The 13,965-nt window shown below is 37.8% G+C and overlaps 1 protein-coding gene across 2 annotated transcripts in view; it reads left to right on the top strand.

The window, feature by feature from the left end:
• Positions 1-13,965, top strand: part of HMGN3 (high mobility group nucleosomal binding domain 3) — a 23,137-nt gene extending 9,172 nt beyond the window's left edge. The window contains exons 2-6 of one of the 2 annotated variants that reach the window (XM_071548653.1): positions 5,407-5,457; positions 8,975-9,004; positions 9,668-9,715; positions 12,036-12,149; positions 12,655-13,965. In XM_071548653.1, coding sequence (XP_071404754.1) covers positions 5,407-5,457; positions 8,975-9,004; positions 9,668-9,715; positions 12,036-12,149; positions 12,655-12,693 — 282 coding nt within the window. In that variant the 3' untranslated portion in view covers positions 12,694-13,965. The other variant, XM_071548651.1, reaches the window with a different exon arrangement.

Genomic DNA, 13,965 nt, shown 5'->3' with positions numbered 1-13,965 from the left:
ATATACAAAAACATCAACTTCGTATTTCTTGAAAAAGAGCAAGACAGATAATTTTGGATAAGTATTACAGAAATCTAGCCAGCCACTAAACAGATTTATTTTGTACTTCTGTCATGGCTCTGGCAGAATTACTTTGTTGGGTTTTTTGAACAGCAGTAAGCTTTTTTTTTTTTTAACCTGTCCAGGATCATATTGGTAGAAAAAAGAAATGAAGGGGTATAGTAGGAAGAATACCTTATTTCTTAAAATGTTTATTAGAAGGAATTGATTTTACTTGCAAAGTTAATTTGCATTGGCTTGGCAGTGAGCACTGTTCTCTCCACTGAAAACAGATCAAAGAACTAGTTAAAACCAAGGTTAATGATAAGCTGCTGGGGGAGCTAAATGAGGAAACAATGGTTAGAATGGTGTTGCGGAAGTTGGTTGGTGTTAAATTAGTTGACGTGTAGTCATCATTAATCTAAACCAAGAAGTAATCAGCATTTTAGTTGCATTTGTGAACTAGCACAGAATTCAGAGCTGCTCTGATGATAAATAATTAGAAGATGTAGCACGTCTGGGGTCACCATTCATTGACTTAAATTTAGTTTGATGCAGAGTTCTACTCCAAAGGAAATAAGTGGTGGAAATATTTTAGTAAAATAGTGCAATAAACCCTGAAAGACTTAAGACTTGATACACCATATTTTCTTGCAAAGTTGTTTTTCTTGCAAGCTTTTACCTTATTTTGGTTGGTGAAAAAAGTAGTTGGAGGAATGACCAAAGCATTACATCATGGGAATTGCAGCTGCAACAGTGAGCCAGGAAATCTACAGGCAAATCCCCTTGCAGACAGTGTATAAAGACATGGCTGAACCAAACAGCTTGCAAAGGGAGGAAATGCTGTTCAGAAAGCTCATATGCTAGGGCAGTTAAGGCTTTCTGCCTGCTTAACATGGTAGTTAAAATGAAATTTGCATCTGCTTTTTTTTTTTTTATGTGGGTATGAAAGGACTAATTTCTGTCCCATCAGAGCCAAGGTGTTGAGTTTCAGCAAGTAATAAGATCCTTCAGAGAATGACCAATCTATTTAATTTTATACCAACCTTCTACTGACTGTTACTTCTCTTGTATGTGTATTCTTATTCTTCATGCTTTTTAATGTGCTCCTTTCTAATAGTACAGTCCATTCATTATAGTACAAACAAAATATTTGTCCAGAAGCTGGACATTGCAAGTTTAAACATGTATCTTTGGATACAGACATCAATGACTTCACTACTTTGAGTTGCTGTACTCTCATTGCATCCTTTTTATATTTCAGGGGTTTGATCATAAAAATTGATGCTTTATGGTTTTTTTGTGGTGCATCTCTACCAGGTAACCCAGCCTTAAGAACAATAAAAAAAGGAAATTTACCTGTATGTTCTATTAAATGTTTCCTTAAAACAGTTACCTGTTTTCAGCTTAACAGTTCTGTAATGATGTTGGTATTGCAGTATTGTCTTGGTGTGTGGAAACACTGGTTGTTATGTATACTTAACAGCTGATGAAATGCAAGAGCTGTATAGACAAATAAACTCAATGTTAGTATTCCTTCTGGGGTTTTTTTAATGTTCTCTATCATCTATTAATATTCCTTTGTTTTTTCCAATCCACTCAAAACAATTTTCTATGCTCTTCTTAAAAAGATATGGGGGAAAAGCAAATTATAGTAAAAAAACCCCAAGCTGAATGCTGATAGACAACTTTCCAGACCTATCTTGCGGTTTGAAAGTTAAGCAGCTGTGACAGATCTTACAAAGCTTAATTTCAGCTTAATTTACAACCTTATTGCCAATGCATAGTGCTAATTGAGATATGACATAATGAATGGTCACCTGAAACTTGCTATTAGTTTAAATGTCAAAAGAATATTTAGAGGTAGCCAGTCATATTCTCTCCTTGTGTGTACCTCTGTGAAAAAAAATTGCTGTTATCTGTGTCCTTATTTGCTTTTTTATTTTTTGTCTTGTCTCTTGTAGGCATCCATACAATATCAGGCACAGCAGGCCTAAAGGGGCTACTTTATAATACAAGCATATGATGCAGTGCAGGTGAAAAATTACTGAGGCTGGAGTGCTGCTCTTGACAATTGATTCAGTGCTTGTATTGGTCTTTGATTTTGCTCCCTAAAACTTGCAGTGTGGACATTCCTGCCCCTGACCAGTTTATAATGTAAGGCCCGGTATCCAGGGTGCATTTTAATGTGACTGGGGTGTCATGTGAAATACAGTGAGCCCTTGGATTATGTCCTGTGAAAAAACATGCCAAGGAATGGGTTACTCAGACATTTGGTTGCTTTGAAACCAGAGGTCCTTCAGTAGTTTGTCAGTCGGACAAAAGACATGGGAGGGGTTCCTGTGGAAGAGTAAGGGACAAGGACTCTAAGGTTTCGGTGGTATCTGGTCCTGTGACTGCAGACAGAAGTGCAGTCTCTGCTTGTGGCATTCCGGGTTCTTTGAGAACTGCACTTGGCACAGATTCATTTGTGTAAATCTCTCTATTCTCCAGGGAGAGGAGAAAGTACTGCAGAAACTGGTATGAAGAACCACATCTGCTGGGACTCAGTGGAATGTCTAAGCAGAACTCAAAGAGGAAAATAAGTTTCTATTTCTCCTTTAAGAAATACACTGTAGCCGTATCTGACATACTTTTTTTTCCCCTTAGTGTGTCTATTAGCTGAAATAGATAGACAGAGTAAATGGAATCCCAGGCTGCCTGCAGCTGCCTCATGCCACTGCATTCTTGTCTGTTGTACTGTACAATTGTTTGCGCAGTAAAATGATTCTGCTGGAGCAGGGAAGACTATGTAGTTATAATTTGTATATATATGTTATAATATTTATACATTTGTTTAAGCAGCAGGCTATTTTTCAACTGGATCAATTACCTTGCTCATAACAAGCCTCCCACCCAGCTCTACCAGCATCCTGGGGAACCAAGGCCCTGGGAGGATGAGTGCAGCCTCCAAATGCCTGGACTTGTAGTGATTGCAGGAGCAGGTCTGAAATGGAAATGAGAGCATGTCAGGACCCCTTGCTGCTTATTGCCTCCACTGAAATTATTTCTGCGCGTGTCCCTCCATGGAGGAAGTTGTGGCCTTCGGAATTGCTGCTGAATTTTCTAACCTGAGAAGGAATGCTGAGCTAATTAATTTGCTAACTTAATTGAAGAATGTTGTGTAATATATCATAGTAGTTAGTATACAGAGGTTGTGGTTGCCTAGATTATTTTAATATAATTTTTTCCCCCTGAGGTTAGCCTCATGAGCAGTTTCTTTTCATATGTTGTCAAGCAGTAGTATTGACATCTAAAATCAGACTGCCCTGTCTGTCAGAAATGTAGGAGACTTCTCATTCATTGCTACTAAAAAGAAAATTACTGTGTGTTAACTGTGCAGTGTTGCAGACTGAGAGTTTGCTCCTGGACAATTCCTGCAAGGCTATTGGTATGTGGCAGTGCCATCTTGGGGTAATTTATCCCTGTCTCAAAGCTCTGTGATTCCTTGAAGTGAAGCAGGCTAAAATAGTCTGATTGTGGAGTGTTAGTCACTTCCATTTAGTTTATGATGAGTTTTTAGCTTGCCTTCCAAAGGAAAGGAATCATGCTGTCTTTCTGTCCCTGCCACTGTAGGTCTTAAGTCTCTTGTCCACTGCGAGCACAAGATCATAAAATCTCAGAGAACTTCTATATAAACAGGTGCCCAGGACATGAAGGATGCTATTTGAGTTCCCTCTCAGGGAAAGGGTGCAGCACAAGTTTCTAAGACATGAGAAAATTCTTATGGAAGAAAACACGTTATAAATTCATGGCCTACAGAAAAGCTATACCCAGAGCATGTCTTGTATCGTGAGCTGAAGTTGTAGGAAACAAGTGTTTTTTACTGACAGTTAACATGGAACTACTTGTTTTTGATTTCCTCATGACTTTTGATACTCCCAGCATCAGACCATCGAGCTGGAGCAACTCTTTAGTAACAAACTGAAAGGCTTTCGGAGATGCAAACGTGGCTGGTGAAGCTGCAGCAGCGCCGGCAACAGTCAGGCTCCATTTTGGATGCCTGACTGTTGCTATTCTGAGTTGCTCTGCGCTGTGCGATGCTGTTTAACTTCCTGCTGTTTTCAAGCCACTTAGATGATCAGTTCTCGGCTTTTTTTAAAGCAGCTGCTCTTGTGGTGAGATTCCTTTCTGTCGGGAAAGCACATAATAACAAAGGCACATTTTGTTCCCTGTTGGGGGGATGTCTTTCTGTAAGTATGATAGAGCCCAGTGCCAGGGGAAGGCAGTGGTCACTGCTGCAGACTACCCGGTACTTTGCTCTGCTCCAAACCATAACTGTAACTGAGACATTCCTCCAAATTCCTGTAACTGACACTGCCTCAAAATCTGTGAGGAAGTTTAGGTTAAGACTGAAATGGAGAGACCTGGGACAAGATAACTAGCCTGCTTCCTTACTGATTGAAAAACTAACCAGCAAACGAATTGCCTTCTCTGCTGCCTGTGAAATGCCTTTTTGAAACATGTGCCGTTCTTGTAGTTCTCTAACTGCTGCTCCTTGCTCTTTACCCGCGAATCACTGGCTCCTAGGGGGAAACCCAGTCATTTGCTAAAGGTGAAGTAATGTGTTTTGAATTGTATGTGAAGTAATATATCTTGAACTGTAAACAAAAGACAGAAGCTTGATTTCACCTGTTCCCTATTGCCTGTAATTTAACTAATCTTTCTCTAGTACCTCTGGAAGGCTAATGTTGAAGTGTTCAGGTTGATACTTTGTTCTTCAGAAGAAACATGTTTGTCACTAGTTTTCCTGTCAGTGTGTCAGTGTTCTACTCATTTTTGCAATTCTGATGGGGGAGATGAGTTATGAGGGAAAAATACTTTTAAAACTTCCAGCTCAGTGAGGCTTAAACAAAACAGGAGTAAATGAGGTGAAGAAACCTTTCATTTCAGAGATGCCACGCCTTTTTGGTTCATCTCATCACATCTCATAACTAGTTAAGCTTGCGTTTGGGAAGAAATGTGTTAAATTTCTTGGGGATTTCAAAAGCCCTCATAGGACCTCAGATTTCCAGTTCAGTGTTGTGTGACCAACAGGTGATAATGTGGGACTCCCGCTGGAGCCTGTGGATGCTTTAGTTAATTGTCGAGAGGACCCACTGAGGGATGGTGTGTGATCTGTATGTATGTGGTGTTCAGTCCTCAGGTTCTTGCTTGGAAAATCTAGACTAGTTTTGGTACCATGCTACTTGTAAATACTAATGCAAACTTGTCAGGCTCTTTTAGATTGTTGTAATATATAGAAAGAAAAGTCTCCACCATAATCTGTTTTGCTGTTGCCTGGATGCCGTTAAGTCTATAATAAAAACACTGAATATTTTCTTTCAGTCTCCAGAGGATGCTGAAGGCAAGGATGCAGCAAAAGTAACTAAACAAGAGGCAAGTATACATATATATATATATTTTTAAATTTATTTTGACATGGAATTATTTAACTGCATACCTGCAGTCTTGCTTATCAGAAGATTATACATTTCTCTGGCACTTTTGCTGAGGTGTTTTTAGTGGGAATAATGACAGTAAACCACATTTATACCCTATCTGACATATTGTGTTTTGGACGTACTGAGGATTTATACAACTTTTTAGTGCACCAAATAAATTTCAGAAACATTTGGGGCTTTGATAGACAAAATCTGGTGGATCTTGTGGCAATAGTGTAGAGTGTTACTGCCTGGAACTGTTGCTCTGTCTCTAGTGGGTTGGCAGAAGTGGGCTAGTGCACACACCTCAGCCAGTCTGCTTCAAAACTAAGCTTAAGTGACTGGTGGAAGGATGTCTTCAGTTAAGATACCAGACTCTAAACTGGAGCAGCTGATGCATTTGTGTAGTTTCTTTGACTGAATTTGTTCTAAAGACATGGTAAATTCTGTCAGAGAAGCAAGGGGACAGGTGGTGATACGTTGATGTCTATGTAAGGTTTGCTGGTTTGTTTGTCACAGCCTGTAACATGAATTTAAAAAAGAGGTAGAGAATTACAAGAATTTTTCTTAGGTTATCTTTTGTGGCAGACAAAGTTAAAGCAGAACCTTAAAAAGAATGATTGAATATTCAAGTGAATTAACAATTAATTGCTGTGCTTGTAAATCTTGAAGCATATTTGAACACAGAAATAGCAAGTAAACTATTGGTGTGCTCTATAGTTTACTTGCTTGTAAAGAACATTTTTTGTAAGCCTCCCCAAGCGGGTTCTTAAAGAAACTAAGCTGCCATGGATTAAATGAAAGATCTTCCTAAGAATTTGTAACATAAAAACTTTTGAGAAGAGAATGGAGAAATAGTAGTTAATTTTCATAATGGAGATTTATCAGTGGAGTATTGCAAAGATTTGTGTTTGGACTTGTGCTGCTGAATATATTCATTAATGATCTCTAGGAGAAAAGGTACTAGAGAAATGACAAAGTTTGCTGAAGTTTTTACAAAAAAGTATCAGAGTGGTCAGAAGTGAGAGAGACTGAGAAGGCTGTTGTGTCACAGGTAAATAACGAAGTAATAAAATATCAAGAGAAATTCAATATGAAGAAATACAAATTAATATGTGGACAGAGCGGGGAAGACTTAGTTAGTGGTGGTCACCAAATCAGCGGTTAATCAGGGGAGAGATTGTAAAATCACAATGAGTAGTTACTAGAAAATTAGAAAATGTCAGTAGTTCTAAATAGAAAGTAACTAGAACATAGGAAAAAATACTAGCAGACAGAATAAGCATCAGCATATCACAAGATGAATTTGTTGCATTCTCAGATGTGGGACTACTAAATGAAGTTCTCCTGAGAGAGGCCATGATAAAATTAAAAGGATACCAAGTACAGTGGGACAAATAGAGAATGCAGAGTGGCTTTTAAAAAAAGGCAAACAATCAAAACTACAAAACCAAACAACACAGTTTTTCTAGGATTCTTAGTTTTTTATGTAATGGAATTGTGGTAAAATTATTAGTAACACAGAGAAAGGCAATTAGGAAGTGGCTACTTATGAAACCTGTAAACAAGAAGAATTTAATGAAAGTAAGAGGCAAGATGTTTAATGGAAAGACAACAGAGGAGTAAGGTTTTGCTTTTTCTTTTCCACACAGAACCTAATCCCACTATGGAACTCACTGCCACAAGATGTCATGCAAACTAAAAGTGTAAATGAGTACTAGTTTATTAGACAGATTTATGGAGGAAATAACCCTTAGGGACTATTTAAACATGTGATGTATATCTGCTATCCAGGCTGGAATGTTGGCAACTTTAGATTGCCAAAAGCTGGTGCAGTAGGAGAGTGCACAGTGTTGTTCCGCCTCCTCCTTTTCATAGACTTTTTCTGTCGATGTTTGCCAGTGTCAAACAGACTGTTGGGGGAACTGCTGGTTTCTGGGTTAGTATGGCTGTTTGGAGGGGGACAAAAGTTCCCAAAGAATGTTAAAATGTGATCTTTGCTGACTTGGCTCTAGTTCCTTCCTTATAATCAGATAACACAAAATAAATACAAACTTCAAATGAGAATTAAAATTACTTAGCTGCCAGGCTTTTTTAAGACCTTATGGTTTATGCTGACTTTCTTAGGGCAAACAAGCCTGCTATGAAACTAGTCTTGGAACAGGAACAGCTGGGAGATATGGGGGAGAATTGTAAACTATCTAAACCAACCAACATATTATCCTTTAAAAAGTAGGTGCTAACAAAGCATTTCAGTTCCTAAAAGCTGAGGGATAGGAATCATTGGTTAAGAAAGCAGATTTGTAAAAGGTAGTACCTTGCACCCAGAGTTCTTTCATTACCTGACCAACTGAAATGCTTTGTTTAACCTGTTATAAAATAATTCTAGGCTGGTTAACTGGCAGTTGATATGCTAAATTGCCAAGAAAATAGAGGTTTACCTTTTTGTTGTTGATGATGCATAAGTATTTCATAGCTGGAAAATCTCTTCAGGTATTTTTTGATGAAACTTCTATTTTGCTTGATGCGGATTTGAAGTATTCACTACTGCCTTCCAGTAAGAATACTTAAATGGCTCCAATGAATACAAAGTGCCGCATTCTTCAGATATGAACAATAGTTTTTCCTGTTGCAGGGTGTGTGGAGCCATATTTTTGCAGCTCAGCTTAAATGCAATTAAGATTTTCTTGATTAATTTTTTAAGCTGTGTTATGTTAGATACTTGTTGCAGTTGAGTTGTCCCTTGATTTTGGCTACAGGTGTGATTTCAGTTTTATGACATAGACCAAACTTTAACTCAGTTTAATAACCAAGCTGGAGAGAAACAGAATATCTGGCTTGATTCTTTCCTTTTCAGAACTATGTTTAAATAGAGGGGGAAATAGAGGAAATAATAGAGGAAATAACATCCTGCCACTGTCTTTATGCACCTGGTCTTACAGTGAGTGTGTAGGCAACTGAGGAAGTGGAAGGACTTAGTTTCATGTTTTGAAAGTTTAACACTCTAATGGCCTCCAGAGAAGGACGTTAACTTTATTCAGCTGTTAATCAGATGGTGTTTGTACCCACTATTACAAGTAACATCTGCAAGATTATAGAAACATAATTCTAAATATATATGAGAGGGGTTTAGAGTCCTGTGCAGAGGTAGTCAAGCTATTTATGAACCTTTTATAGAGCAGAAAGGGACTCAGAAGTACCTGTAAAAAGATGTGTGTGTGAAGTATTTGACTGTAAGGAGATTTAGATGTTATAATTCCTGAACAACTTCTATTTCTAATTTTAACATCCCTTTGTCCCTTTAAAATTTTGAGTGTCCAAAGTGAGGAGGTGCAAATTGTGCATAGCAATAGACATATATTTTGGTAGAGGCATATTTTATGCTGTCCCCCTGAAATGACTGATATTATGTTGCTTTGGATACGTTTTGCTGTAAGCCTGTGAAAATGCTTTTATCTTTTTTTTTCCTGTAGCCCACAAGGCGATCAGCAAGACTGTCAGCTGTAAGTATGTGTAGCAGCTCTTGGTATATTCTTTTCTAGGCACATATGGTTTCTCAGGCCAAACAGGTTTGTTACATTTTCCTTGATTCAATTTTTATTCTTGTTGAGGGATGTTTAAGAATCGTAGACCTGAAGTTACCTGTGTTTTCTTGGTTTCAGGTTTTCAGGTTATTCTGATGAAAGATGTATTTCCCCACCTCAGTGCAACATTGTCTGTTAGGTGCACCCTTGACTTTGTATCATTTTGCAGGCTGATGTTAGTTGTGGAAATGCAGCTACTTCTCTGGGAAGGAGAAAGAGTTGTATTTCAAGGACTTCGTTTGATGCCATTGCTAATATTTGGGTTTAGTTCCTCTTCTCTATTAGGACATAGCTGATGTTTTGGTGGTCATTTTCTTTTTTAATAGTTACTACTAATTTCCATGTTTTATTCTTAAAATGACCCCCAAATTACTTTCATTTCTAGATGAGAGAGCTAATGCAAACAGGTGTGTATAGAAAGGAGGTGTGTTCATGCATAAAGGCTTTTCAGGCTTTTTCTAGATGCCTGTGATGAGCTGGAAGTAAAGGAAGGTGTGGGGTGGGGACAGGCAGGGCGTGGAAGTGGCTGACTGGCATCTGGTAATGTGTCTAACATGTTGTGCAACTAAAAATGTTTTATAGAAACCTGCTCCACCAAAACCTGAACCCAAACCAAGGAAAACAACAAAGGTAAATACTCCTTTTTAATTACCATCACTGTAGCCAATCATAAGCAAGTATCCTCCTCCTTTGCATTGCAAACAGTTCAATTTACAGCATTTTTTTGAGGCTTGGGGTCCCTTGCCCTCTCTGCAGCTCCCTGCCCCCACCTCCCTGGAAAAAACCCCACAGATTAGATCATTCTTTTCTTTTTGTTCCACCCCTTCCTGGCCTCATTACTGGCCCAGAGAAAATGTCTTGCCTGTTTGATATGCAGACCATGTTAGTTTGTAGTGAATGACTAGTTTAAGAAGATTTTTTACCTTTCCTACACCTTTCCTGAAAAGTACAGGTTTGGTTGAGTAAGCTCTGCCTGAGACCCAGCAATTGCTACAACAGAATCTGAGATTACTCAGTACCATCCTGTTCCCTTGTCTAGAGGGGCAATACTTCATTTTTTAGTGAGAAACTCTTATCTGTTCTCGAAGCCTGGCTGTTGCTGAGAATGCACTGTTATAATTAAAGGTGAAATTAAATATATTTAAACTGAATAGTTTGGATTTTCTGGGCCAGTTACAGTCAAATTAAAATCCTATTAGTGTTTGAAATACCTTTTCAGGTTTTCTGCATATAAATCATGTACTTTAGAAACTGTAGATTTATTTGTGCCTCAGAGGGATGTTAAATGAGAATAATTGCTTTATTGGAAGAAAAACAAACCACCCATATGCTGGACACTGAGTCTAGCACTCCTCACACTTATATTTTTCAAGTCCTTTTATTGGCATCTCGGTTGGGCAAGTACCAGGATACAAAGTCTGTGTGTAAAAGTGAAACTCTGACTTCGAACACTTCATGATTTATCAGTTGAAATTACTAGTGAGTCCATCCTGCTCCACTCTTAGAAAGAGTATTAATAAAGAAGGGAATTGTGGTAGCTTCCATAGCTTCACATACATGTGAGGTGATCTCAGTGTTACAGACTCAGTCTAATTTGCATGAGAGACATTTGAAACTCATTTCAAGTGACTCGAATCCTTTACAATATTACTCTAACTTTTTAATATGATAAATCTTTTTTATTCAAAGTCTAACTGGATCACATTTTAAGGAGTATATTAATCTTGGTGTCCTAAAGAGTAAACAGCAAATGTGTACTCTGAACCTACTAGTAAACAACCAAACGTGGTACAGATTTGAGATAATTTTTGGCTTTAAAAGCTTGCACTTTATGAATTTACTAAGGCAACTCTTTAGCTTCCTCTTTTGTAGGTGATCAGTTAGGACTATGCTGATAGCACCAATAGGCTTCCAAATTAAGCCCCACAGCTGCCATGTCACATCGAAGCTGAGGGGTGGGAAAAGTAATTCAGGCTGTCCTGAAACTAGAATTACTGGCATTCCCTCCTCACTGCCCCAGTCCTGAATGGGGGTTGATGGAGAAAGTTAATGAAGGGAGACAGACCTTAGTATCCATGCTCATGGCTACTATCGCTCTTTTGCATGGAGAATTTGGAGCAAATGATTGCATGAAAGATCTCCAGTGTTTATCAGAAATACTTTAAATACTAATGTAAAATATTAAATGCAGTACCATTTAAATTTTTATCCCATTGCACTTTAAATCCTTAACCTATGTCTTTACTAACCTTTAGACTGCAAACATAAATAGGTATGTAGAACAAGGATTTGTGAGAAATAGTAGACTTCAACATAAGAATTATTTAAGAGCAGATCTGCAAGTGAAATTATAGCTGTTAGAATGTTGCTTTTGATAAATTCTCTGCTTTGTGTTGCTGCAGATGGAATTTTATCAGTGTTTGCCTTCTTAGTGTGTTGGTTGGTTCTTTCAGTGACATGGAGTGACCATCACAGATGTTATCAAAGTAACAAAAGGACAACCAACCAAAAAGCTTAATTTTTAAAATGTAATTTAATATTTCATGTTAATCAGAAGTGTAGTGCTGTTACACAAAGTGTGGTGTTTGTGCTTGGCTGAATAAGCTTTCAGTATACTGTAATTGGATTTATTCACACAGATATCTTATATGTACCTTTGTATGCTACAGCTCAGTAATACTAAAGTAGTCTGATGTGGGTTTGTATCCCTGTAAAAATAAGCAGTAACAGTAAAGAAACAAACACCACCATTTTCTAGAAATGTTGAGAGTCTCTCTATAACTTATGTGGATTTACATTTTCCAGGTAGCCTTTAGCTGATTTTCTGTTTCAATCCAGCACACACAGCTTGCCAAGATTTGCTGTTTAGTTCATGTAGAAGTTTTTTTGATACAGGTGTACGGTTCTGACTACTGATACAACGTCTTTGCCCATGTTTTTATTTTGACAGAAGGAACCTGGAACAAAGGCCAGCAAAGGTGCTAAAGGGAAGAAGGATGAAAAGCAAGAAGCTGCAAAGGAAGGTACTACACCATCTGAAAATGGTGAAAATAAAGCTGAAGAGGTACTTTCCACACATACCTCCTGCTGACTGAATCAGTGTTTTTTAATTATTCAGCCTTTCAGACATTGCTAGCATGTTCATAATGTTTCTTTTTATTGCCCATAATGTTATTGCAGATTCGCATCTCTCGCTCAACTCTTAGTGTTTCAACATCCAGAGGTGCCCCACCCAGCACACTGTCAGTAAAAGGGCAGATTGAAACAGTGAAAGTTAAGGGTGCGGTAGAGCATTCAGCATGTGTGCAGTGAATAGGAACAGGTGGTAGTGTGGTGCTTTTCAGTGTGAACCATGGAAGCTGACAGGTAAGGCTTGTATTGCTTTTGAAAAGCTGGGACCAATAAGTTAAGAAAAGGGTGTGACTGTCCCTGTTCTGGTTGCATAAATATCATGTGGACAAAGGTTTGAAATTGAGCTGTTGCAAGTAAGACATAAGGATAGTTTGGGTACTTAGATACAAAATGGCAATTTAGCTTAGTAATTTAATTTCTTTCTTTCTTTTCCACAGGCTCAGAAAACTGAATCTGTAGGTGACAAGAATGAATGAAATATCATGAAAATTTTGGGTTCATTTTATGTACCTCTTGGACAACTTTTAAAAGATATTTTTATCAAGTATTTTGTAAATGCTAATTTTTTTAGGACTATGATAGTTGACATATTAAACTGTATATGAACATTTCCCTTCTCATAACAGTGCTTTTAGAAATCCCTGTTGTTGCCAAGTAATATAAATATCAACTTAATATTGCAAGGTATGTGTAAAATTGGATCAGCATTCCATACACTTGCTTTAAGAAATTAAGTCTTGTGCATATGGTGATGTTTTTACTGTGCGTATTTGAATTTTTCATGCAGTTTTTCTAGAGCAATAATCAGTGGTGCTTTTGTACTTAGGGTTTATGTGATTTTAATGAAACATGGATAGATGTGGCCACCTGCTGACTATTTTGGGTTCTTTTAATGGATTAAAATAAAAGGTCTCCTTGCCTGCAAAACTACAGCCTCCTAATGTTTTCTCTGAATCTGAGGAATGCCTTACTCATATCTTTGACTGTTACAAGGAAGACTAAATGATTTAGTAACAGTTGTTTTGCATGCAGTCTGTTTGCTTTTATCGCTTGTGTCTCATTAAAAACCACCCACACAGGAGTAGCAAACTGGGATTTTCAGTGGCCCACAACTTAAGGGATTTACAGTTACATTCTTCATAGATGCATTCATCAGGTACACTGTCACAGGGTGAGTAGAGTTGCCATACTCTGTCAGGATATTGTGTCTGTAATGAGCTGCCAATACAGAATTAATTGCTTGCTTGGTATAGACGTACAGTAATTTAAAAGTAGCTGTGTTTCTCTCCCACTCTCCTTTTCTTAACTTGGATTGTACTCTTTGGAAGCCTTTCTTTCTATCTGGAGCCTCAAATTTAAGATAAATAGTAATTACTGTTCTGCTTCAGCTGAGAACAGTTGTTAATACATTGAAATTGCTGTTAAACAGTGCTATATATTTGGTACCTGGTAGAAATGGAACAATGGAAGTTATTTTTGAGGTGATTGTGGTGATGTGGTAGATTAGCTAATGATTTTGAGTGTCCATGTTTCAACTCTGCAGCTCGTTCTAAGCACCTTTTACAATTTTTCTCCTTCTCTTTTCTCTAGGGGCCCTGGTATTTCTATTGTTACTTCTGGGATGGGAGGGGTCAAAGAAAAGATGTTCCCTGTTCTTCAGTTGCATTGATTTGTATTGCTCAAGTAGCCATTATGTCTGAGGATACCTTTTGCTTGTTTAAATCAATAAATAAATGACTGTTGCCTGA

This window comes from Pithys albifrons, chromosome 2 (assembly GCF_047495875.1).
Source record: "Pithys albifrons albifrons isolate INPA30051 chromosome 2, PitAlb_v1, whole genome shotgun sequence".
NCBI lineage: Eukaryota > Metazoa > Chordata > Aves > Passeriformes > Thamnophilidae > Pithys > Pithys albifrons.
The sequence above is the reverse complement of the archived record's forward strand: the minus strand, read 5'-3'. Positions and strand labels throughout refer to the sequence as shown.